Source organism: Engraulis encrasicolus, chromosome 16 (assembly GCF_034702125.1).
Source record: "Engraulis encrasicolus isolate BLACKSEA-1 chromosome 16, IST_EnEncr_1.0, whole genome shotgun sequence".
In the NCBI taxonomy this organism is placed as follows: Eukaryota; Metazoa; Chordata; class Actinopteri; order Clupeiformes; family Engraulidae; genus Engraulis; species Engraulis encrasicolus.
This window is the reverse complement of record NC_085872.1, coordinates 3444766-3470332: the sequence shown is the minus strand read 5'-3', so window position 1 is coordinate 3470332 and position 25567 is coordinate 3444766. Positions and strand designations below refer to the sequence as shown.

General features: G+C 41.6%; 3 protein-coding genes across 4 annotated transcripts in view; 2 read left to right on the top strand and 1 right to left on the bottom strand.

The window, feature by feature from the left end:
• si:dkey-37g12.1 (atrial natriuretic peptide receptor 1) overlaps nucleotides 1-2495 on the top strand; it is a 20832-nt gene extending 18337 nt beyond the window's left edge. The window contains exons 26-27 of the mRNA XM_063218300.1: nucleotides 27-118; nucleotides 1824-2495. Coding sequence (XP_063074370.1) covers nucleotides 27-118; nucleotides 1824-1871 — 140 coding nt within the window. The 3' untranslated portion in view covers nucleotides 1872-2495. The remainder of the gene's footprint in view (nucleotides 1-26; nucleotides 119-1823) is intronic.
• Nucleotides 2496-7963: 5468 nt separating this feature from the next.
• LOC134464958 (5-hydroxytryptamine receptor 4) lies at nucleotides 7964-11049 on the top strand. The gene is made up of 2 exons (XM_063218301.1): nucleotides 7964-8046; nucleotides 9126-11049. The coding sequence occupies exon 2, from the start codon at nucleotides 9142-9144 to the stop codon at nucleotides 10195-10197; it is 1056 nt and encodes a 351-aa protein (XP_063074371.1). The 5' UTR covers nucleotides 7964-8046; nucleotides 9126-9141; the 3' UTR covers nucleotides 10198-11049.
• A 2037-nt stretch (nucleotides 11050-13086) lies between these two features.
• adra1d (adrenoceptor alpha 1D) lies at nucleotides 13087-24886 on the bottom strand. Of its 2 annotated transcripts, none has more exons than XM_063220118.1 (2): nucleotides 23573-24886; nucleotides 13087-14700 (listed from the first exon to the last, which is right to left on the bottom strand). In XM_063220118.1, the coding sequence occupies exons 1-2, from the start codon at nucleotides 24531-24533 to the stop codon at nucleotides 14147-14149; spliced, it is 1515 nt and encodes a 504-aa protein (XP_063076188.1). In that variant the 5' UTR covers nucleotides 24534-24886; the 3' UTR covers nucleotides 13087-14146. The 2 variants fall into 2 exon arrangements, with proteins under 2 accessions (XP_063076188.1, XP_063076189.1); XM_063220119.1 differs by lacking the exon at nucleotides 23573-24886 and adding an exon at nucleotides 21892-21964.
• Between the last annotated feature and the right edge of the window lie 681 nt (nucleotides 24887-25567).

Sequence of the window (25567 nt, the reverse complement as noted above, 5' to 3'; positions counted from 1 at the left end):
AATGAAGCTGCTGCTGTTTCCTTCAGCTTTGAGGATCCACATCAGCACTTCAACTAAAGCTCTCCTGGACACATTTGGGACTTTCCGCTATGAGTTGAGAGGAGACATACCTATGAAGGTAAACGTGCTGCTCTTTTGGCACATCTGTACAATATGACCTTTCCTAGTGCTGCAAAAGCTATATAGGTTTTGTCAACCCCCCAAGGACACTGAAACAACATATGAACCCAGGGCTGACAGCATTCAGGCTCAGGGCCTGATTTCAGGCTTGGCAGAGTTTGGTTGCAACAATAGAATATAGTGTATTGTGTTTAGTCTAGGGCAACAATAGAATATAGTGTATTGTGTTTAGTCTAGGGTTTGGTTGCAACAATAGAATATAGTGTATTGTGTTTAGTCTAGGGTTTTCTTTTTTCAGAAGGTGCTAAAGGTGCAGGCTCAGGGTTTTCTTGGGCATGCAGCTCACTGATCTAATAAGCAGTGGAGGCCCTGGGGGGAGAAATAGGGCCCGGGCACTTTTGGCTTAAAGGGGCCCCTCAAAATGACTTACTTTATCCCTCTTCGTCCCGGCTGGGACATAAGGCCGCAATCATACACTGCCACTGAACCCTGTCTGGTGTTTTGGCCTGTGCTTCCTCCCAGGACAGCCCCATCCCCTTTAGCTCTGTCATCACTGTCCTTCGCCAGGTGTTCTTTGGTCTTCCCCACATTCTTTTCCCGATCGGTGTCCATCTCAAGGCGACTTTTGGTTTTCTGTCATTGGGCATTCTGAATACATGGCCGAGGCATCTTAGTCTTCGTTTTTGAATTTCTAGAGAAATTAGAGACTCAAAATTAGTGGCGCAGAACTGACTCACCGGTGGGCCCCGCACCCTCGTGAGCCCCTATTTTCAGAAAATGTGTTTATTTTTTTATTTTATTTTTACATTTCTGAAAATAGGGGCCTACTGGGAATGCCCGGTATGCCAGATGGCCAGTCCAGCCCTGCCTGGGTCTTCTACTGCCACTCTGCTCTGGGTTTACTGCAGCAAGGGAACTCACAGGTTTCAGATTAAGTGAGTGCAGTGCTAAGATGATGAACATTCATGAACAATTCCCTGATGTTTTAAAAGCTTCTCTCATTGTCATTTTCATCCTTGACTATATCATTCATTGGATGTTGCTTAGAATAGCCACTTTGGCATTACCTTATTATATTTACTTGCATTGCAACTTTTGTAATCCGTTTACATGCATTGCAATCCCTTGAAATTAAGCTTTATGTTTATTTGGAAGAAGTGAGTTTTTATGTAGGCCTATTCCTGTTTATAATTTTGACATACAGTGCCGTGCACAGGCATTTTGGGGGCAGATGCTGAAGGGGGGACTGGGGGTGCCTGGGACTGGCCAAGTGGACTGGGCTACGAAGGCAATATATTATATCAGGGCATTATTTTCAACTGCTTTTGATCATGTCACATTTTGTAGATTATCATGCCAACATGGACAACACTACACTATGACAAAAAAGTGTTAAAAAAACATTCAAAAAGGGGCATTCTGAGTACAGTAGGGCAAAGGGGCAGGTGCTTTAGCACCACCTCGTCCCATATCTGTGCACGCCTATGATGGCATAGCAAGATGACATGCGTGAAAATAATTGTGTAGCACAGCAATTTAATTAAGATGAAATAAAGCATACTCAGGTATTTATCGTGAATGTACCACAGCTGGACTTGACATACAAACTGTATTCCTTTTGACAGTTTCTCACTGAGAGTCTCTTTATTTAAAGCTGTTCCAAAGTATTTAGACTGAGCCGTCTCCATTTGTTTCCATTACAGGGAAAGGGGCTCGTGAGGACATTCTGGCTTTTGGGAGAGGACCAGTAAAAATGTTTTCCCAGTGTAATTTCACTTCCTATTAAGCAAATGCTCGTTTTCCCTCGATGGCGTCTAATATCTTACAACGCAACTTTATTAGTTATCTCTCCATTACATTTAGTGCACTGTGACCCCGGTGACCTTGTGGTAGTCTGCAGTAATTTGAACCTGTTCTGAAACTTAGACCATTCCTGCCTCTCTTTCAATTTAAGATTTCGTTGTCAGATTGTCAGTAGTGTAAGTAATGAACACAATAGTAACTACCCTTCTGTAAACCAAATGTACATTATAAATCTATAATGATGTTAAACCTCTAGCTGGTATTCATATATTCTTCCTGTTCCATCATCAGAAGCCACTCGTTCATCAAAGACCAATGTCCTCTGATTGTTTATATGATTGTCCCTTGAACAAAAAAAAGTAATTTTGCAAGGCTATAGTTGCATGCCTGACTTCCTTCTTAAAAGCTACTACTCATTTGTTTTTGTGCTGGAGTGAGGGGAATTCCTAAAGCCTTTGATGGCTGCATCCTCTTAATTAATTAACCACTTAGAGAGGCCAGATAAGCTTTTCAGATTACTATTGTTGTTTAGTGTACTCAAGTTTTCATGTGTTCACTTAGCCTACTCCAATTTTGTCTTCGTGTCCTCAATAAAGTGCCTTTGTTATCAGTGTTTCTAATCTTGCACCGTAACTGCTTGCTTTAAATAGAGCGTTGTTTGGGCCACCATTGGATACATCACATTACATGACATTACAGTACATTTGGCCAACGCTTTTTAACCAAAGCAACTTGCATTGAGGACATAATCATAGCACACAACTGCATACAAATTCCACAGGAAATATGCAAAAGAGATGCAGATGCTATAGGGTTAACGTTTTAATAGCAAAGGGTAAAGGTGCACTGTGTAATATTTTTAGTGGTTTCTTTCCAGGATTCCTGCTGCCCATTATCAAAGGATACATTTTTCACAAATTCTTACCACCACTATCAAATTCTAAGTACATATTATGAGTCAGAAAATCACACTTTTCATACATGAAAGGTCCAGAAATAGACATTTTTAGTTGCAAAAGTTACTGTACTTTGGTCATTTAAACTAGTAAATATTAGTTTATGGTAACACTTTATTTTAGGGACACATCTATTAGCACTAATATGCATACAATGTCCCTGTATAAGTAACTTGTAAGGCATGTACAAAGCAAAATCAAACATTTGTTAGGCATGTATTCGCAAATGTCTTGTTTATGCACAATAAGGGATTTATTAGCAATTTAACCTTAGTAAGGACCTAGTAGGCCTCAGCGTTTGCTTAGTACATGCCTTACAAGTTACTTATGCAGGCATTAACATTGTATGTATTAGTGCTAATAGATGTATCCCTAAAATAAAGTGTTACCTAGTTTATTACTTAGTATTTACTCATGAAAAGATCAAATTTGTCAGTAGGCAGCACAATCAGTGAGCAGCATAGTTGCAATAATCAACTCTGGCCGCCATCCTCCCAAGTTGTCAGCTTTGCCATTCCTGCACATTATAAGGAAATGTATTTAAATGTATTTAGTAGCTTATGCACTTGGTTGGTTCACTTAGGTAGCCTTTGTAAGAATGTTGAGTGACTGTATGAATTTGGATTTTAAATTCGTCTTCCTTGTAAAGGCTATGTGGACCACATGGAATGACTCAGTGGGCCGCATGTGGCCCCTGGGCCTGAGTTTGCCCACCTCTGCCTTAGAATCTACCCCAGGTCTGGGCCAACTTGGGCATCAGTGCAGTAAATAGTCCCGAAAGAAAATAGTCTTTACTTGCTTCTTGGGACATAAGTGACAGACCAAATGCACACAACCACTAAAAGGGGACAGTGCTTCCGCAAGCCACACAATGCATAGGCCTATTTATAATTAGTACCCTCAGCTTGTTTGGATACTGTTTCGATATAATAGTATACACTGTATAATAGTATAATAATAGACACTGAATAGCACTCAGGGTATGCTATTACCAGTGTGGATAAATGTTGGCCTACACTTAAATAAATCTACATTTTATCTTTAATGTAACTTGTACAGGAGTTAGACAGCATGACATTGTATGAGGTCATTGTTATCATACTGAACACAGTGGTGCGGAATCATACGGGCCTTGTCACACATGCAGGTCTGTTTCTCATGTCTCAAGTAAGGATGGCATGCACAGGCTTAGCTTCAGTGCTTAAGGCCTCTTGAGCTGGCTGGGTCTCAGCAGACCATCCGTCTTCGGCTGTCAGGTCTAGTACTGCTGTAAGGATTGATGGTCATGCAACGATGCAGGTTTGTCTTTTTTCCCCGCAGATTTTAGTGATATGTCTACTGATGGCTGCCATCAACTGCTTCATCATGTTGAGTTACAATCAGACAAGTTAATTAGGCGAATCCTGATTGTAAGATAATGTCAGTGTTTTAAAATAGTCATGGTTAGAAGCAGAGCATGTCATTTTGTGCTGGGAATGTGCTTTTGCAAAGGAAAACTAAAATATAAAAGTTAAAGTTGAACATGTGTAAGAAGCACAATTGAGGTGGGAGCTTATGTAGAAGACACAGAAATTGGGTTTAGTAATGTAATGGCGCTAGTGAGGGAATTTCAGTGGGTGGGGTTTGAATTTGATTTCAACATAAATACTAGAAATGCACTCAGAGAGTGCAGACCTCCGCCAAGGAAGTTGTTTGATAGAACATTTGACTTTGTTACACCCTATTTTTTCTGCCTTGTTTTTGTGGCGATAGAATCTGGAATGTCAAAATTCGCCCTATCCCGCAATGGTAAAGATTCTTTTTTTTTAATTCCTGGATCCGGATGATGATCTGGATAAACTCAAAAATTGAATCACTTGTTTCCTTTTGTCATTTCCAGCAACTCCACAAAATTCCATCAAAATCCGTTCATAACTTTTTGAGTTACCCTGCTGAAAAACAATCAAACAGACACACAAACAAACCAACGCAACCAAAAACATACAGTAACCTCCTTGGCAGAGGTAATTATGAAATTAGTGACAGCAGGTTAAGGCCATCCCAGACTAAGCTCCATCCTCAAACTTTAACACGCTGTGAGATATCATACCCCAGAGACCATGGTTGTAGCAAATATCATCAAATAGTGGAGTTTAGAGTGAGGGTCAATAATACAACAGTAAAGCAACACATAATAGTTGTTCAACATTAAAATAATGTTTTATTTCAGGAGGTCATCATCTTGTAACGGAGGGGCACTGTTCGGATTGTCCTTTTGCTACCCTCCAAGGACTCTGCTCTACAATGAGTTCAGATGAGTGTGATGTCTCTCTGCAAATCAAAATCCGAACTTGTAGGCCAAGTACCGAGGAAACCCAACACTAAAACACTGTAACACTTAAGAATTATTCTCAATGTGATGTGTGAGACTAAATCCCTTCTGAAAATACATGACGGCTATTGGAAAATTGGTTAGATCACATTACTGTGCTTGCATGTAATATGTTTTTACAGCATTTTCTCTCAAATGGTAGGTTTTGAGGTTCTGCTAGTATGTTTTAAATGCATTTTTGTATTTTGTGTTCTCTTGCTTTTTAGCAGTGGTCTGTAATATTCTTAGTCTTTTTCTTAATGATTTATATACAGTTGTCAAACATAATATACTTTTTTATGCACATAGATGAGAGTAATCTCACTGTTAATTCTCAACTCTCAAACTCCCCCAAATAACGAAATAAACCCAAACTGAGCATGTGGCTTCAATGAATTAGAAATTTGGACCTATTGGCGCTACTGTGAGCGACATTTGATTAAATTCTTGATTAATTTAACAAATCACGGCCATCCATCTCCTCACTTGTTATGCAAAAGCCCAGATGTGCATTAAATGAATGCTGGGTCAGCAACATTAATCAGTAAGTGGATTTCTCTTTCATGTTGGGCTTAATTAGAGGTCCCTAGCCAAATCAAAACATCCTCAGCATTTGTGGAGCGCATGGTCCTCACCGAAGCTAAAGGTATTTTAAAAGCATTTATGATACTTTGAAAGCAATGGGAGGACCTGGAGAGCATTTTGTTCTAGAAGGGCATAACCACTAGTGGAAAAACTCCTGAACTGAGTGCCACTTATGCCAGTCAGCTCAGAGAAGTGTTCTATTAATGAACGAAAAGTATTGGCCGCTCTCTACCGTACCAAATATATAACTACAGAGTATCTTATGCCATACCGGTTCTCAGATATTCCACAGATATTTGAGATATTTTAAAGCACACACTATGATTATTTTCAGGTTCAACAAGAAATATCTCACATATTTCAATACCTCATATATTTCAATTTCATACTTCACAACAATTGTATATTGTCTGTAATAACTAACAAAACGGAATTACCATGGCACTCAATAAATACTTTGACGAGCACAAGAATAATATGTAAAATTTTATGTTTATATTGCAATCCAAAAGCATAGGCTATAGGCCTATTTATATTTATATTGCCGTTCAAAAACACATAAAAAGACACTGATCCAAAGCTTGTCTGCTAATCAGTGTATATTTCTGAAGATAACACCGGTGATGTAGACACATATTGAGCATTCTCTGTGGATAAGCAAAGCAGAGCTTAATTTGCATGACAATGGGCAATCATGCATGCTCCCCATCCCACCCCTCCATCAAGAGGACTGGTTCAGGTGTAATTAATGTAACCGGGCTGATAAGCATATAGACTCATGAAAACCCACACAAATACACACAAGGCACAAGCGTATCCTCTGCTTCCTAGCATGCAATGGATGACAGTTTATCACACAGGTTATCTCTCCACAGTATCCCCCAGCAAGGCAGACAGAGGAAAGGTGTCACATTTTGCTTCAATGGATTCTTCTTCATGATGTGGGGTAAGTGCATTCTGACTTATTCATTCTGCAGCTTTTCAGAAATGGTGGAGACACATTCACTTTACAAGCTGAACTAAAGATACATTTTGATTATGTGTGGTTTTCAGATGAACACTCAGTTTTATCTGGCTTCATTGGGTCAAGAAAAAGCTTGTGAATTTAATTTCCTTTTTTGGGATTTCTAAACGAGGAGTGCACATGAACATATTTTACAGGTTTTGAAAGCTCTTTGGTGGAAATGAATTCTAATAGTGTCTTATTTTGTCTCTGAGTGACAGTGTCTGTACAATACTGTAGATGAATGTACTGTCCTTTCTTCTCCCTGGCATGTATCTCATTCCCGGAAAGAGACACAACACACTCATGTAACACAATATTTTAAGTGATTCCAATAGCCTGTTGGAACTGTAAAAGGTACATCTGTGAAAGGTTGGAAAAAAATTCTGTTTTGAGTATAGGTTAAAAGGAATAGTCTGTTTGTGTTCAGTATCAAGTCAGATAAATAAAGGTGGCACTTGATTATTCTCTGCCTCTAACAAAGCAAGTCAATTGTTTATAGGCCATTGCTACACTTAGTCAAACACAGTCGCAGTCACACTCAGATACTGATACCCAGAGTGTGTTAAATGAGGTTGTAAATAGTGTGTGCGTCTCCACAGGTCATAGTCGCAACCTGATTTATATTCCTTGTTCGGTCTCATCATTTCTGGTTGAAGAGGTTCTAGCTTACACTTCAAGTCCACCTTTTTCCACTTCGGCGACTTTCATATAGGCCTAATAGATTTTGTCTGGATGCTCTGAGAAAACAGCATGTTGTGCCTATTATTTCCTAAATTAAATTTTAGATTTGTGATTTGGAGCAATGTTACGTAATATTTGTTGATCTTCCTCTGTACATAATTGGAAAATTACAGCATGTGATTGATTGCCATGCATTTTACTCTTCAATGTACTCTTCAACAACGTGGCCACATTTTATGTAGTCTAAATCAATTTGGCATGGATCCTAACAACTTTGCTAGAAAACACAGCAGACTTCAACAGGGGGTGATTTTGGTGGTGTCAATTGAAATCACAGCCCATCCAGATGCTTCCCATCACTTTAGAAAGGGATCTGTTTCAGTAAAGTAACCAAACACTGTATTCTCTATTTACAGAGCTGAAAGGCTGCACAACCCAAAGCCTATGAATGGTGAGAGATGAGAGTATTTACATGGAGCCCCTCTGAAAAGCAGTGAAGTGAATCTCTCAGCTCAGTCCCACAGGCCTTAATTAGGAGTTAAATGGTACTGAAGTGAACCTGTTTGGTTCATGCTTATGGTTCCGGCGTTCATTTTCTTGTTCTGTTATGTTTAACACTAGCTTTGTCCCTAACATCAGTCTTGTCTTAACATCACAGGCTTTGTTGCCCAGATGCCACTTATGCAGCCTTCATAGACAAACCCCAATTATCAGTTCAGTGATGTTGAATTTGTTACTTCTTTTTTTCAGTTCAGTGTTTTACTTTTTCAGTTTTCGTTTTTGAAGGATATGAAAAGCTTCTACGTATTGCGATTTTCAGTGGCAGAGTAAAAGTTGCATACCAACAAAATCACTTATAGCACCTAATGACTAGGCCTATATTCAGGTCAGTGCTTATACCCCCACCCACCAAATCCTGATCGAAACACTTCAATGACACAGAGCATGTCGGTGATTGCAGAGAACTTTGAAAGAAAGCTGTTAAAGCCTGGGTGTAGACATGGGTATCCTGTTGCAGCAGCACTAAACTCTAAGACAGCTGATGCAATGATGCAGCTGATGCAATGAAAGGTGACATCTCATATTTGGGGAACGCAGTAGACTAGCACCTGTACATTAACAAAGCTGTTGACAGGTACGCTGGTACACTGTAGGCCTGGTAGGCAGAGTAATCCCAGTGAAAATGAGAACAACGCCAAAGATCAAGTGTTGTCTTCGTCATGAAGACAGGTTGAATCTCAGCTGCCGCCATCTGACAAATGCCCTGAGGAACATATGTGACGTTTATTTGAATGTTTCGTTTATGCTCTGGTGCTTGGGTAAAAAGACGATCTCTGTTGTTGAGAGTTGTGTTGTGCCCTGCTGAAGAACTGTCAACAGTGTGCTTTCTGAATTCACACAACTGACTAGATCTTTGCCTCGATACAGCCTGAACATACCGTAAGCTTTAACATTGTGAGTTCCATATGATCTCAATGGGACCCATGACATCAATTTATTTCTGAAACTTTTTGCTCTACATTAATGCAAAATATCAACATGTGTTCCTCACTGTGCATGTTCTCAGAGATGGGTGATAATTAAAGTACAATCAATGTGTGTGTTTTTATAACCCTTCTTACAGGTCCAAAGATGACAAGATGAATGGCTCATGGGAAGAAGACCACAATGCCTCTCTGACAGGAGACTCAGAGCCATGTGCCATCTCCAGGAGCCCCAGCTCTCGTATTGCCCTCTACACCTTCTTATTAGCGGGCATCATCTGCACTGTAGTGGGCAACTTTCTGGTTGTTCTGGCCATAGCATACTTCAAACAACTCCAGTCTCCCACCAACTGCTTCGTCATGTCTCTGGCTGTGGCCGATTTCTTGGTGGGGTTGGTGGTGATGCCCTTCAGCATGGTGCGCACGGTCGAGGGCTGCTGGTACTTCAGTGCCGCCTTCTGCCAGCTCCACTCCAGCCTGGATGTCATGCTGTGCACCGCCTCCATCTTCCATCTCAGCTGCATAGCCTTTGACCGATACTACGCCGTCTGCAACCCGCTGGTGTACACCTTCAAGATGTCCCCGGCCCGCGTGACCCTGCTCATCGTGGTGTGCTGGGCCGTCCCGCTGCTCATCTCGTTCGGGCCCATCCTCCTGGGTCTGCACAAGATTGGGGTGGCCATTTCACTGCCTGACAATATGTGTGTCTTCCTGGTGAACCGAATATATGCCGTCATGGCCTCCTTGGTAGCCTTCTACCTTCCCATGGTCATCATGCTGGTGGCTTACTGGAAGATCTACAAGGCAGCCAAGCGGCAGGCCATGCAGATCAGTGCCATGGAGGCTCAGATGGCATCTGGGGTGGGCAAAGACTCCAGCAAGAAGCAGAGGCACCGCAACTCCCTGAGGAGAGAGAGGAAGGCGGCCAAGACCCTGGGCATCATCATGGGCGTCTTCCTGCTGTTCTGGCTGCCATTTTTCACCCTCAACATTGTGGACCCGTTCATTGATTACAGCACAGCGGGGGTGGTGTGGGACGTGTTCCTCTGGCTGGGTTATGTGAACTCCTCTTTGAACCCTTTCTTGTATGGCCTCTTCAACAGGTCCTTCCGTAGGGCCTTCTTCATGATCATGGGCTGCAGGATCTGCCTGCCCGGCTCTAATCAAAGCATGGACCTCTCTCACTCTAAAAAAGATGGCAATGACAACTAGGAGGTACATAGGCATAGTGCCTCTTTTCCACTGCTGCATGTTTTTCTGGTAGGCCTACAGCCAGAGGCCACTCTAGGGTCAGCTGGGGCCCCAGGCAAAAATTCAAAGGAACGAACATTTGAGCCAAAATCACCACTATTGTAGTAGTGTGAACCGTTATTTTCAAGCTTGGGGGCCCCAAGCGGCTGCCTGCCTAGCCTGGTGACAAGATGCGCCTCTGCCTACAGCTCAACACAGTGCAACTCGGCCGCTATTTTTTGCTTTATGAATAGGCACGGCACAGCTCAATCGGATAGAAAAAAAGTGGCGACTGAGTCACGCTGTGTCAAGCTGTAGAAAACCGGAAAACCGGCAGTGGAAAAGAGGCATGGATGGCCAGCATTTCTGGAACACATGATTTTGTCGATCTTGTCAGTATCACATTGTGTTTAATTCTCATGGTTGAGATCAAGGTTTCTGATCTGAATCTGAAAGGTGATAATCTGTGCAAATGGATTCAGTCATGAAATGTAGCAGCTAGTAGAATAATCAAGAATATTTTTTAATTTAGCAGAAATGTGATTGTGACATAGAACAGATGTGGAGGAAATAGTCTGTAACTGCTAAGTTCAATTGTTGTGCAGTGTGTACAAAATACATTGTGAAGTTACTCTGCCTGATGAAGATCTAGGACCGAAAGCTCGCAAGTTAAGTTGCACAAATAAAGAAGTGTGCTGATTGTCTCCTTTTTGCACAAGTTAAGTGACACAAAATCTTCAAAAAATACTGGTCTGTTGTATTTTCTAAGTATCTGAAAGCTCAGGACTTAACATGTCAAGGATCACACAAAACATTAGTGTACCAGTTTGTATTCATAATATACAGTATACAGTATATAGAGTATGTACAGTATATACGTATATACTAGGTATGTACATTTGTTTGATTTTGGATAAAAAATTCTGATGAATAAGATTTTTTTCTGGGATTCGTTCTGTTAACATCATTCTGTTCCTGTTTAGCCAATGCAATGCCAATGTCTCTAGACCTTGCACATTTTAATACTGTATAAATCATTTGGTATTGTAGCCAACTGAGCAACTGGTTGTCTACCAGGAACTCTGTGAATATATAAATGATTAAAAAAATACACAATGGTGAATAAATACTGTTTCACCTTTTACCTTTAGTTGAAATCCCAGTTCAATATTTAGTTTTTTGTGATTCCACACTTGTTGTGGTCATGGGGAGGTCTCCGTGTCCGGAGGTGCTGCCTATTACATGCTCTGGTGGACTGGCTCCTCAGACAAGAGAGAGGAGGGAATGTTCTGTAAAAATAGAATTTGACACACAGCCCTCTTATCCATGCTTATGAAATGATTTTAGTCTAAAACTGTACAGACGGGGTCAAACACTGGCACCAGCCAGGCCAGTCGACTGGAGTAATAAGGGAGGAAAAGAGAACAGACAGACAGCCAGGGAGAGGGTGTGGTCAGGGCCGCTGACAGCTTTGGCTGGGCCGGGGGTAAAGTCATCGGAAAGGGCCCCTCTCTCAGTCTGTACATAAACAATGTAATTGGTCCCAATTCTCCCAATTCCCGTTCCCTGGGCCTTGAACAACTGACCTGATTGTCCCCTCCCTGTCAGTGGGCCTGGGCATGGTTAGCATACCGCGTGTGTGTGTGCGTGCGTGCGCGCTTGCGCAAGTGTGTGTGTGTGTGTGCATGTGTGTGTGTGCGCGCCACCCAGTTGAGTTTCAAAGTGTGTTTAGGTTTTCAGTGTGCTTAGTTGACCCCAGTGGCACAATGTGACAGGAAATGGACTGACATGTATCCACTATGTGTTTTTGGTTTTTGGATGCATATGCTCAACAGGAAGTCTTGGTGAGGAGTATAAACACATGTACTTCTGAAACATGCAGGCCACTTATGAGGACACAGCCCAAAGCATGGACAGGATGGAACAAAAGGTCAGGGCCTTGGAAAAAAAAATCAGAAATGAAGTTGAAATAATCCTTTTCTTAGCAAGCTTCAGAAGGCACAGAAGACGGAACTTGTTGTGTTTAATTTGGTTTGTAATTATGGATGACAAAAGAAGGTAAATTAGCCTGACTGACCTAAAGTGCTTAATATTTATATTACACATCTCTGGACATGACTGAAACGTACTGCCAATTCTATATCCTGCCAGCGAATTCTGATCATAATCTCACTTCACTGATTTGTGATGAAGGTAGGCGGTGTGATTCCAAAATTCCCAAAAACAAATGTTTTAGTGGGGCTGACCAAAAAAAGACATGATTTACAGTGGGTGAACAGTTTTCTGGTGTTTGTATTAGCTAGGAAAACCCATTCCTTTTAGTTTCATGTAAATTCACCGTTTTCTGGAAATGCATCATGCTCAAATAGCATCGCACTATACCTGTAGCCCTTTGCAAAGTACAAAATAGTTTTGCCTTTAAAGAATACATAGCTGTGTTCAGTTAGAGGGATTCTGTAAATAGGCCTACTTAATTTCGGCGTACAAATATTATAACCTAATTTACTGCCATTGCATATAAGGAAATGGCATTTCAACTGAGCTGCTGGGCTTAGATTCCACATGTTAATTTCACTTCCAAAACAGGAGGATTTCTGGGAAGGTCAGGACCTTCCCCTCCAATTTCCAATAATATGCAGTGGTAGGCTACTGACGTAACGAGATGATAGGCTTTCTAAAAGAATTATTCGCCACATGCAGGGAATGAAAAATGTGAATTTTATATCGATGGACTTTCTGACAGACTTATTATCTCAAAGTAATGAAATACAATCATGGTGTGTACCGTTGTGTAATGTAATCAACAAAAGAGCACTAATCCTAAAAGGAGGGCATCAAGAGAAAAGGAAAAGAACATTTTGATGGATTTATTTCATTTTATATCAGACACTGGCAAACCACATGAATCACATCAACAAACATAAGAGGAAAGCATATTTTTGCACATCATGAAACTGAGTACCTGATGATAAGAGCTAATCAGCTGTAGAATATGTCGAACAAAGACATCTCTCCTGTGTTTCTACCAAAGGAGACTCTGGGGCCACACAGACTCTGCCTTTTCTGTCTACAACAGGGATGGGCAACTTTCATGATGAGGAGGGCCATGTTTTTTCATCGCCACTATCGGAGGGCCACATAACCACGGATCTGCAACTCGAGTTTGAGGTGCTGTTGGTTGCTTACTGACAGCCCATATCGTTTGGAAGGAATAGAAGTGTAGTCTATTGGCCAACAAGATTAAGGATGGATTCAGTTGTCATTCAGAAAAAAATCTGGTCATTATTTTTTAAATTAGTGTCTTATCCACGGGCCACACTGAGTGAGGAGGCAGGCCGCTTGTGGCCCCCGGGCCTCCAGTTGTCCATCCCTGGTCTACAATATACCCATCTGTTACACCCAGGAAATCCAGTGAGAGACATATCAGAGTTTCTTTTGTGTGACTGTATTTGACATAAAGGGTTTGTATTCTGTGGAAAGACAAACAGCAAGTTCACTTCCACTCCGTCAAGCTGGTTGGTGAGCAGCAGAATGCTTTAAAGGCCAAGACGTCTTGAGGCCAAGATGTCTTGAGATCAAGTGGTGACATTTCACATATGATTTTTGAACAGTGTATTTTGGTAGTGTTAACAAGTCATATCATTACTTCATTCAGCTCCATAGTTTCAAACATCCCATTTTCACTCTGCAATGCACGTACATCAACCCAATGTATACTCTCCACATATTTTAAACACATCTCAGTCAACAATACCATAATTACAACGGTTGTGCTTTCATTAAAGTGACTTGATTAAGACTTTATCAAGGACGAAAGATTTATAAAGGACATATACATTGTTTGAACATTTAAAGGCAATTTGTACAAATCAGTCTTGTTTGCCTACTTGTCCCTGCATCAGCCCAAATGAAAAGCAGCATTTTCAATTGTTTAAATATCCGTCTCCTTCAGGCTGTAACAGTCTGTGAGGTCATATATCTGATAGCTGCTCTGCTCCGGGCATTCGTAGATCCCCATGGAGATTGTGTCAATCTCAGTCCTGCCGAGCGTCGGTGTGGAGGCCCGGCCCTGACCACTTCGGATTTTGTTGGAGAGATTGTTCATCTTCTCCTTCAGTTGGAAGGAGGACTTCTGCAGTGGCGGGAAGAGGTTCCAGCCTTTCACGCTAAAGCTGCGGCCCTTGCTGCGATACGCAAAGACAGAGTTGCCACAGGCCTCCGTGACAGAGAAGCCTGATCGGTAATCTGCACGCAGGTCCCGTCCAGGCCCTCCCCTGACTGCCGTGCGCCAGCGCTGATCATAGTAGCGCCGCAAGACTCGTCTCCGCCGCTGGCACTGGCAGTGGAGCAGGCGCGTGAAGGCCCGCTTGAACTCCTTGCTGGAGCAGGGGTAGATGACAGGGTTGATGCAGCTGTTGAAGTAGCCCAGCCAGAAAATCACTTTGAACACCATGTCAGAAGGCTTCAGCTTGGGGAAGAAGGAGCCTGGGACACAAAAGGAAGTGACACATTCATTAAGCCTTACGCCAAACACATGAATAACAATGTTTGGACATCACATTTTCACTTTTTTTTTCTTTCTAAATGTTCATATTTGGTGTGTTTTGTGTTGCTTGTCTCTTGTTGTGTCGGTACAGTGTCCTTGAGTATTTTGAATAATTCTATATTTTTTATAATAATAATAATGATTATTATTATTATCATTATTATTATTATTTGTTGTTGTTGTGAATCTTTATTTCAGCAGTGCTCTCCACAGTAGGGATTCATAGCATGTAAAATACTGACAATTAAACAGAATGACTTTTGAATGACTTGTGGTACATTCCGACTGTCATGAACTGGTCCAGGGTATTTGTAATTAGCTTAAATTCATCTTTCGAGTTTTATTCCCCCCCAAAACATGCTTCTGATAGGAATGAAGAAAAAATCTCTTATATAATAAGTCGGCTATGAGGTTTCACATTTTTTATAATGAAAAAGTTCAGCCATTTTCTGTTAAGGGTCAAGTCATTAATTATGTATTCATCCCTGTGAATTCCTGGAATGCATTATTGCTAAGTTCACTGATGGAAAATATAAACAAATGATAAAATAATGAAGGAATTCCCATTTTGGGGATGGAGCATGCTGTACTCCTGCTATACTAACCAGGGTCATGCAAACCACACCAACCTCCCACATACACACACACACACACCCACAGACACAGACACAGACACAGACACAGACACAGACACACACACACCCACAGACACGCACACACACACACACACACACTCACACACACACACACACACACCCACGCACACACACACACGCACTGCACACACACACTCACACCCAAGCACGCATCCACTCAAATACACACCCACACACACACATGCACACACACAAACCCACGCACACACGCACACACACACACTCAAACACACACCCATAATCACCTCTCGGTGGGGCGTGTGGCACCACTTTGCCTGTCACAGTCTCTCCTGAGAGGGCAAGGGACTTGCGTGATGTTATCTGACACATGAAACAGATGTCATCTGCTAGCTTCAGACACCATGCAGCAGTTTCCAGCCTAGCGCCGAGCCTAGTCGCCACTATCAGCCTGTTGGCTATAAATAGAGGAATGTGTGGCTGCAGGGTGGACGGGTAGAGGAGAGTTGTGAATACAGGGGTGACGGGGCTGGAAAATTAGGGAAATGCTTTTGGGGGTAGGCCAGTCAACTCTGGGCCAAAAAGCAATCCTGTAATTGAATATAATTGGCTGTCTTTGATATACAAAAAAAAAACTTTCCAAGGAGAGGATGCTCTGTGAGACTCTCTGAGAGTAATTGTGTTAAACATCCCCCCAAAGTACTAGATCACTCGATATTCAGTTGTTAACTAACAGGAGATCTGAAAACTCTATCTGACTGGAAAAACTCATATCCACACATAATGTACAGCAGAAATTGTATGCTGTCTAGAATGCAGCTGCCTATAATGATCTTGTTATCCATACTGTATATCGTAAGGCTTAATCTAATTGATATTGTAGCAGTACACTAGTGTACCACTTCTGAATGTGTAGTCAGTGTGCTTTAGGCTAAATAAAATAGCCCAGTGTGTGTGTGTGAGCGTGTGTGCGTGTGTGCGTGTGTGTGTGTGTGTGTGTGTGTGTGTGTGTGTGTGTGTGTGTGTGCACACCAAAATAACAAAGCTTTGGGTTTTAAAAACAAGGACAAGAGCAGAGACTTGTCCTCCACAACCCGAGGCTCCAAAACATGCCCAAATACGCATACATGAACATACACACAGACACACAGACACACAGACAGACAGACAGACAGACAGACAGACAGACAGACAGACACACACACACACACACACACACACACACACACACACACACACACACACACACACACACACACACACACACACACACACACACACACACACACACACAGAAAAGGAAGAAGAAGAAGCACAAAGGTTAGGTTTGTTTTGTCACATAGAGGATATACACTGTTGAATGTAAACATAATTTGCCCTGCTTTCCCGTTTTTGCCTGACAGCTGCCCTAGCCATTGAACCATGACTAAGTCTTCATCTCATATGGCACTTAGAACCAGGGCCGCTGACAGCTTTCGTTGGGTCCAGGACAACGTCATCTGAAAGGGCCCCCTACTCAATACATACAATGTAATAATTAGGAACCAATTCTGGGCCCCCTGTCTCTCTGGACCTGGGACAACATACCCCTTTGTCTCCCCCTGTCTGCGGGCCTGCTTAGAATTGCATTCAGTGAGTGACTTTATTTGGACCGACTGAGCTCCTGGGGGCCAGCAGCTTTCCTCACGGACATGGCATGTACATAATTTAGTGCCGGCTTGTTAAAATGAGCACCCTCAGTCATCATCGAGGTAATGTTGTGTCACACCAAATTAGGGGGAGAATTGTGACTTCCATAAAATACTGTAGGTGCGCCAAATCGTCTGTGTGATTCAGCAAGTAGATCAAACACATCTGTGACCAAGGCAACTCATCATGAAGAAAAACACATTTTGTTTTCCTCTGACATATCATGCGTTGTCAGAGGTCTTTGGACAAAAATTTTCATAATTTTCAGCCGTCTTCTACATACTATGCCGATAAAAGATGGAATACCCTACCACAATTTATCAGAGAAGTCCACTGATATCTTTAAACCGCAACTGAAAAATAACCTCTTTACTGTCTTCTCATGGACCCACTGACTGACACCCACAGATTATTACCCCGTTCATGACCTATTTTATAATCAAGTAGCCATCCCCCACAAAGACACACTCAGAAAGTGAACAACACGTCAAGTTAAACAGAGTGGTTGCACTTTACTTGATGTGTTGCTGCTGCATAACACATTCATAGCAGCTGTTATACACTTGGCATGAAGGATTCATGACTGTGTTTCGTAAGATTAATACCAAACCATGGAAGACAAAAGGACAGCAACTTCTCAAAATCAGTAATCATTGAGGGTTCAGAACAAAGCCCACAATGCTGCTTAGCTTAACTTTTATTTTGACAAGTTGCTATCCTTCCGTCCGCTCGGTTCATGAAAGGTTTGGTATGAATGGGTCATGAAACAATCATGAATGTTTCATGCAAACTTCACAACAGCTGCTATGAATGTGTTATGCAGGAACATGTCAAGTAAATTGTTACCAACAGAGCTTCTAACCTGCATACTACAGTACATGAGACCTCGGCTTGTACAACTTTTGTAAAATAAATCAATAAATAAATAACTCTGTCAATCTGTCACTCTTTCAGTCAGCTGGCAAAAATGTTCAACATAATCACTTGCCCTCCGCTGCTACCACAGAGGTGGAGGCTGAGTAACATTACCCTGGAATGACAGGTATGAGGAGCACTGGATGGTGTGTGAAGAAGAGTCGTGCTCCAGTCTGCTATTGCACAGCATGCATACATTACACCTATCTAAATCACAAATAGGCTTGACGTGCCAGTGCCACTCAGTCCCTCTCGGCCCCTCTGTCTGTTCACTCTCATCATACCTTTGAGTGCTTTTTATATATTGTCAGTCAACCACTTTAGCTGGCTGTGCCTCTTTGTCACGTAAGGCTTAACAGACACATTTGTGTAGCACATGCTTTTCTCTCTGCTTTCTCTTGTGCCCTTATTGGCCCAGTGAATTAGCGAGGAGCAGGGTGCACTCTGGCTCTATTTTGAGTTTTAGCCAGAGGAACAATAGTTTCTGCCATCCCCTATTTATCATCCCCTGATTATCATCGACTTTCAAATCTCTTCGAAACTTGGTCTGACCAAGAGCACAACAAGTAACATTTCCCAAACGGCATGGTTGACCCGCCTCCCTTGGTTTGTATACTGGTTGTTTGCTTCCCAACAAAGTGGGAGGAGTTCACAAGTTTTCTGCATCTCAGAAACGATATTTGTATGGCTCTTGGCCTGACTAGAAGCAGCGCTGCAGGTGTTGCGTCACTAGGAGGGCACTGCCTGGCCCCTATGTCCTTCTGAAGAGAGGGGCGATCGGAGCCTGCTGAGACTCCTTGTCGTTTGGCAGCTGGTGATGAATCATCACAGCCAGCTTCCATGAGTCAGGAGGGAGCGCCGCAGCATGCTGAACACTGACAACAAGCCCAAAAGAAGGCATGCACTAAGGCCGAAACATGTTTTTAATATGAACTAACTCATGCTCTTTAGTTATAAGAAGACAAAGAGTTGCCTTGAATGTCCTTTATGATCTACTTTAACCCAAAGAGCACCTTCGCACATCTGGAAGAATGTTGCAGCCCTTCAACTGACTTTCCTTTGTTTAAATGGAAAGAGACTCCGATTTTGTCAGCGGGTTGATGGGTAAATCTCAATGGTTCTAATAAAAAGTGCCTGTATCCCTGAGATTGAAAAGAGTTGTAAGTTTGGGTCTTTGCAACATTTACATTAGAATTACTGTAAAAGTGGGTTTAACAACTCAAAAAGAGAGACCAGAGATCAGGTGAATGTAGCTTAACAATAAACATTCAGGGTTAAAAACACATGACATAGAAACTTGAAGACCAGAGGTTTCAGTCACGACAACAGGAGATCAGGACAACAATATTATTGCAAAGGCACAGGACGCTGTTAATATTTCCCTAATGCACATTTTCTCTTCAGTTATCATACGATGATGGTATTAGGTGTGCATATTGTTATATCAGTAAGATGTTGATAAATCCCGTTCGAACAACACATTTTACCTCTTTTTTTTCATATTATTGCAGTCCCTACCATTTTGCTGGCCAAAAGTATTTCCAGTATCTATGAAAAATGTTGGAAAAAGCCCCCTTAAATAACATTGGCCTTGTTTTCCCCTGACTTAATTGTTTCTCTTGGCTGAGCCGGCTTGCCATGGAGTAGAGGGGCATTCTAAGTGGCATGGGAAAACACATGGAGACATATTAGTCATGCCTAAATGTGAAAAGTACAGCGTGAAGAAACCCAATGAAAAGTGACTGACTAACAATATCAGTCAGTCACGACAGGCAAAACCATAATATTATGAAATTTGATAATTCATGGCCTCCTCTCTTACAGTCCTTCAGGCATCTAACAGTTCCTTCCTCACAAAAGAAAAGTAGGCCTTCAGTATTGAGAGAGGTCAGACAAAGAGTCACTAGTCACTATTAAGCTATTTAGGTGACAAAATCAGCTTGCAATGACACTGATATGAATACTGTAGATAACAATAAACATTGACACTAAAATCCTTAAAATCCTTTCTCTGCACATCCTGTGGTAATGTTTGGGAGTACACAGTTAGAACGTATTGGCATGTTAATCACATTTGACTTACGCGACATTAATGTTTATGCAGAAATCATTTATACTTGGTGGAATACTCAAGTGACTGAATAATAATCTCTAAATTGCAATTAACTCAGTCAGTAATTAGCAGCTGAGTCATCTGATGAGCTGATGAGTCATCTTGAGAGTCATTTCACTGTACTTACTCCTTGGTCTTTGTGCACAAATATTGCTTGTAATGCAGCTTATATAAAATACAGTTTAGGTTCACAGTAATTCTGATTCATCCTGGTCAACATGTTGCGCAACCACTGCACACCTACCCTGTCAAAGTGTCCAGTTTACTGCATATTTAACTGCTGACTTGACATATATATATTTTACACATATTACTGACAGCAATATAATTAAAACAATTACAGTCAAGCTTCCTTTACATACTGTCAGGCAAACATCATTGTTGGTGCCGTTCTGTAGACTGGACCATGGGCCGTGTGAAAAAAGGCGTATTCTGCCAATGTAACCTTTAACGGGGCTAGCTGTGATAACACATTCCTGCTGTGCGGTCCTCGCGTGGCTGTAAAGCCCCACTGTTGAGGCCGTCTTTTTTAAAGGTTTCCTTCCTCATCAGCTTTGCGATAACGAGAGGGAGACACCATGAACGAGGTGATAGATATCCCCATGCTCCCTCTCTATTGTAGGCTACGTGTGGAACTAAGCCATCTGGGCCGCGCTGATGAGGGGCATGGCAGGACTCAGGAAAGGGAAAACACCTCGCTTTAATGGCCCTCAATTATATAGTGCTCATTACCGCAGCCATGCATGCTACACGGGAGGTCAGGAGGGCTTCTCTGGAAAAGGCAGTGGGCTGATCCCCTCCCCTCACCCTGGCGGCTACATGTGAATCTGGGCCAGAAGATGTTATCTACTTTTACCATAATGGTCCATGCACATGTGAGTCGTGGAGAAACAGCAGGAATTTTGCCTAATGGAGGGAATTTTCCTCAATTGTTACAGGGCTGCCTGTCTAACAAGACCCGGTTTGTATGCATTCAGGTGACTGGAAGAGAGAGGTACAAGGACAGGCCAAGAAGTTGAACTACCTCAAAGACGAGAAATAATTTAATGAATTAGCAAACAAAATTGAATGCACTGAGAACACCATGCCAAATTGTGCTTGGCTCCCTTCCTGTTTTTAACCACTGATTCCTGGTTGGTATGCAGTTGGCATACAGAGCTGTAGAACTGGGAGAACCAATGATTGCCAATGGTAGGGACGATGACAGATGTAAAGAAAACAAATTAATAAAGTACTACTGTAGATTATTGATAACTTTTCATTTTAAGCATGTATGTAGACTATTTCTGAACATCAGTCTTGGAAAATGGTTATGACGCCCCAGAAAAATGTGAAGTGATGTTAACTCACTAACAACAAGCAGAGTTTTCATTTGTGTTTACTGAGTAGTTTCAGAGTACTCATGCCTTTGATGAGTCTTGGGTAGTCAATTGAAATACCAAGTAAACTTTTATTTAACTTAGACTTTTAAATGAACAATAGGGTGAACATTCATGACCGGACAAAGTTACTCTCTACCATGAATATTTCAAAATTGACAATCTGGTCGTGAGAATTTTGATTTTTTTTTTCATGTATCACATTTTGTATAATAAAACTAGCTCTAAACCCCAGATACTGTAAGTGGAACTTTGAGCAAATTCATTTTTCTATAAAGCATTCATTTGACTTTGCGAAACAAGAGGCTCCTTATCCACCAGACCAACTAGGCCTACCACTCTGAAATTCACAGCTGAGCTACTGCATTGGCTCATTTTGACAACCCATGTAGTATTGACCATCATCAACAGCAAACTCACCCATGGGCCATGTTAAGTCAGGACATAGTATTGTTTAGACTTGTTTTGAAAGTAAACACATGACCATGAGCTTTGGCACCCATCTAGGGGGGTGAATATTAGGTAGCACTTTACATGACGCAGGCGTCATACGCATGACATAACAATGCCATAACAGTGTCATAATGCAGTCATTCATGTGTAATAAACATTTAGTAAATGTCATAAACATTTAATGACTTCCTCATTAAGTGACATTCGGTTATGGCAAAGACAGCCCTAACAATGTCGACTTTTCATGACCATAAAACATTTATGACACTGACACCATGTTTATGACTCGCTCATGACTGTGTCATGACACTGGTTTGACTAAATTATGACACTGTTATGTCATCCGTATGACGCCGGCGTCAAGAAAAGTGTTACCGAATATTATTTGCAGTGTGCTGAGGAGCTATCACAGTGCCCATTAAAGCATAAGGTTACAGCTGTGTTGATCAAATGATGATCACCTCCATATGATCACCTCCATACACCGCACTTTCTGCACTAAACCCAAACATACACACACTGACACACAACTCATACTCACACACACACACACACACACACACACACACACACACACACACACACACACACACACACACACACACACACACACACACACATACACAGGTACACAGACACACACACAGACGCACACCGCACTTTCTACCTGCACTAAACACACACACACACACACACACACACACACACACACACACACACACACACACACACACACACACACACACACACACACACACACACACACAAAACACATACAAACACACACACACACACATACTGCTGCTGGTGTATTTAATAGAACCTTTTTTTTATTATTTATTTTCTTCAAATGCTACTATTACTATGTCAGAACGCTATAAGCACAACAAAATACCTCCTCTTAATGTATGTTCTCTACAAGTCTTCTGTTGTCCAGTCTTGCACTTTAAATGTCTGTATGAGCAATGTCTACGTCCATACTGTCTTATGTCCATGTATGAGTACTGTCTATGTCTATACTGTCTATGTCCTTACCTAGATTAGTCTATGTCTGCATGGGAGAGCAAGAAACGCAATTTCAAATTCTTTGTATGACCAGTGCATGTACAGAAATTGACAATAAACTTGACTTGACTTGACTTGACTTGACTATAGTGAGCTATAGTTGACATTGCAGTGATATCAGAGACACATCTGTGCAGAATCAGAACCAGAATGCAGTAGGCCTAACAAAAAAATATTTTGGAGGTAAACCATTTGGATTGTCGGTGTGTTTAAATGTGCTATAAAAAAAATAAGTGACTTGACTTGTAATGATACAAAATTCCACGTCTTCACACAAGACCTGAAAATAAATGGGAAACTTTACTTTTCTTCACATCATTTCCACTATCCCCCTTTTTTGCTCCATATGATTGGTATTATACATACTTCTCCTATTATTGGGTTTTATGATTGTCACTTTTTGTATACCGACTAGAGTGTAAGTTCAAGGCCTAAATGCATTTGATTGGTACCCTGACCAAACCTGACCAGCTCATCCATGGTGTGTTGCAGTAGTGATGTGATGTATATTAGTGGTCAATAGCATAATGTGTCATTTTTTATAGACAAATCGGTTTAGATCATATTAAATGGCATATCTTACCGACTGGTAAAATGAAGAAGAATGGTAACCAACACAAGATGAACATCCCAACGACAATGGCCAGAGTTTTAGCAGCCTTTTTCTCCCTGGAAAACTTCATCAAGCGCACGGAAAGTGAACTGCGGAAAGGGTGGTTTTTACCCTTAGCACTTGTGCCAGCGTCCTCCGTTATGTTCCGGCAGTGTATTCGTAACACAACTTCCATTGATTTATTTCTCTCCCGTTTTACTCCTGCTTCTAAACTTTTGGTTGTCCTTCGGGCTACTATATACACTCTAAAATACATTACAAGGATAACCATCAGTGGGAGATAAAACGAAAACAGTGATGAAAAGAGGGCATAGCCCGGCTCCTCTGTAATTCTGCAGATGCTTTCGTCCAAAGGTGGTGGCTCTTTCCATCCCAGGAGTGGACCGATAGAAATGACCATAGAAGACACCCAGACCACCACAAGAATCACTCCAGCTTTTCTCTCTGTCATTATGGTTGGATACTTCAAGCAGTGTTTCACGCCTATGTATCGGTCTATGGAGATGATGCAGAGGCTTAGGATGGATGCTGTGCAGCACAAAACGTCCACAGCTGCCCAAATGTTGCAGAAAACCCGGCCGAAGATCCAGCATCCAAAGACTTCCAAGGATGCGGAGAAAGGCAACACAACAATGCTGAGGAGTAAGTCCGCAATGGCTAAGTTTACAATGAAGTAGTTTGTAACAGTCTGCAAGTGTCTATTGCAAACCACAGAGAGAATGACCAATATATTTCCGATGATTGCCACCAAAATAAATACAGCCAAAAAGATACCGACACCAATAACCTGTGAATCCAAGGTAACGTTCTTACAGGTGCTGTTTGTGGTGTTCTTATATACGTGGTCCAAAAAGCTCGTGTTCTCTGCTTCCAGTGGTTCAATTTCTTCATTGCTGCCGTTCAGTAACTTAAAATATGTCATTTTGAACATCCATGCAGAGGGCTTTACAGGTCTATTCCACTATAAAATATTGATATTTTCATGCCATCATCAACATAATTCCCGTATTGTTGCTCGTTAGTAAGACCTCAGTGACGTCTTCTTTCTGTGTTTCTCATTTAGCCTCTGTTTGGCGGTTTTCTGAATAACATTGTGCGTGTGGATTTAATCAATAAAAACGTTTCCAGTTATACTCTAGAAAAAAGAGCTCTTATTTTTTGGCATACCTTTTAAGGGCTTGCTCTGGTGTATGAGGTAGTCGTAATCCTTGCAATTCAAGCTTTACAAGTTGTATAAGTCATTGTGGCCCACCGCAACGCCAATGTCGATTACTTCTGGTGGCATCTTCACTGGTTTTACGAGAAACTGGACGAGAAAGTCTCAGAAAGGACCTCAGTGAATAAGGTCTCCTCCTCCACAGTGTATAGCCTATTCGGTGACGCGTGGTGTAGTTATTGTCATTCCATGAATGCCCACAGGAGAGAGCTGTGCTTCTTGCCCAGAATAATTCCTTACATCGCAGCTGTGGCACAACACCTTAATTAACTGCGTTAGTAATGACATTATGACAGCACCAGTTTTCGACAACATACATGTAGCCTAAGTAGTTGAAGGCTACTAAATTAATTCATTAAGTTACATGTTTATCAAAGTCATGACACGAAAAATATGTGGGGACTAATTACTATAAATAACCTAATTTATTCATGGGTTGACGCTAGTGTTTACAAAATATTGTATGAATGATCATCGCCAAGTACATATAGCGATTTCACGCTTTACGCATACTTTTACGCATGCGTTTCGGGCTGCACCACAAATCTTTCCGGACATTTTTTTTGGCTCAGACTACGGTCTAAAACTGTATTTCAATACATTAGTCCACTGTCGTTATTGAATATGGGCCAATGGGCTACTCTCACGAAATTTCCAGGCAGTCTATAAAAAAACAACAACAAAAAAACAGCATTGCCCCCTGCAAACTATCAGCTCAGCAGGATCTGACCAGGATGTCGGATTGCTTG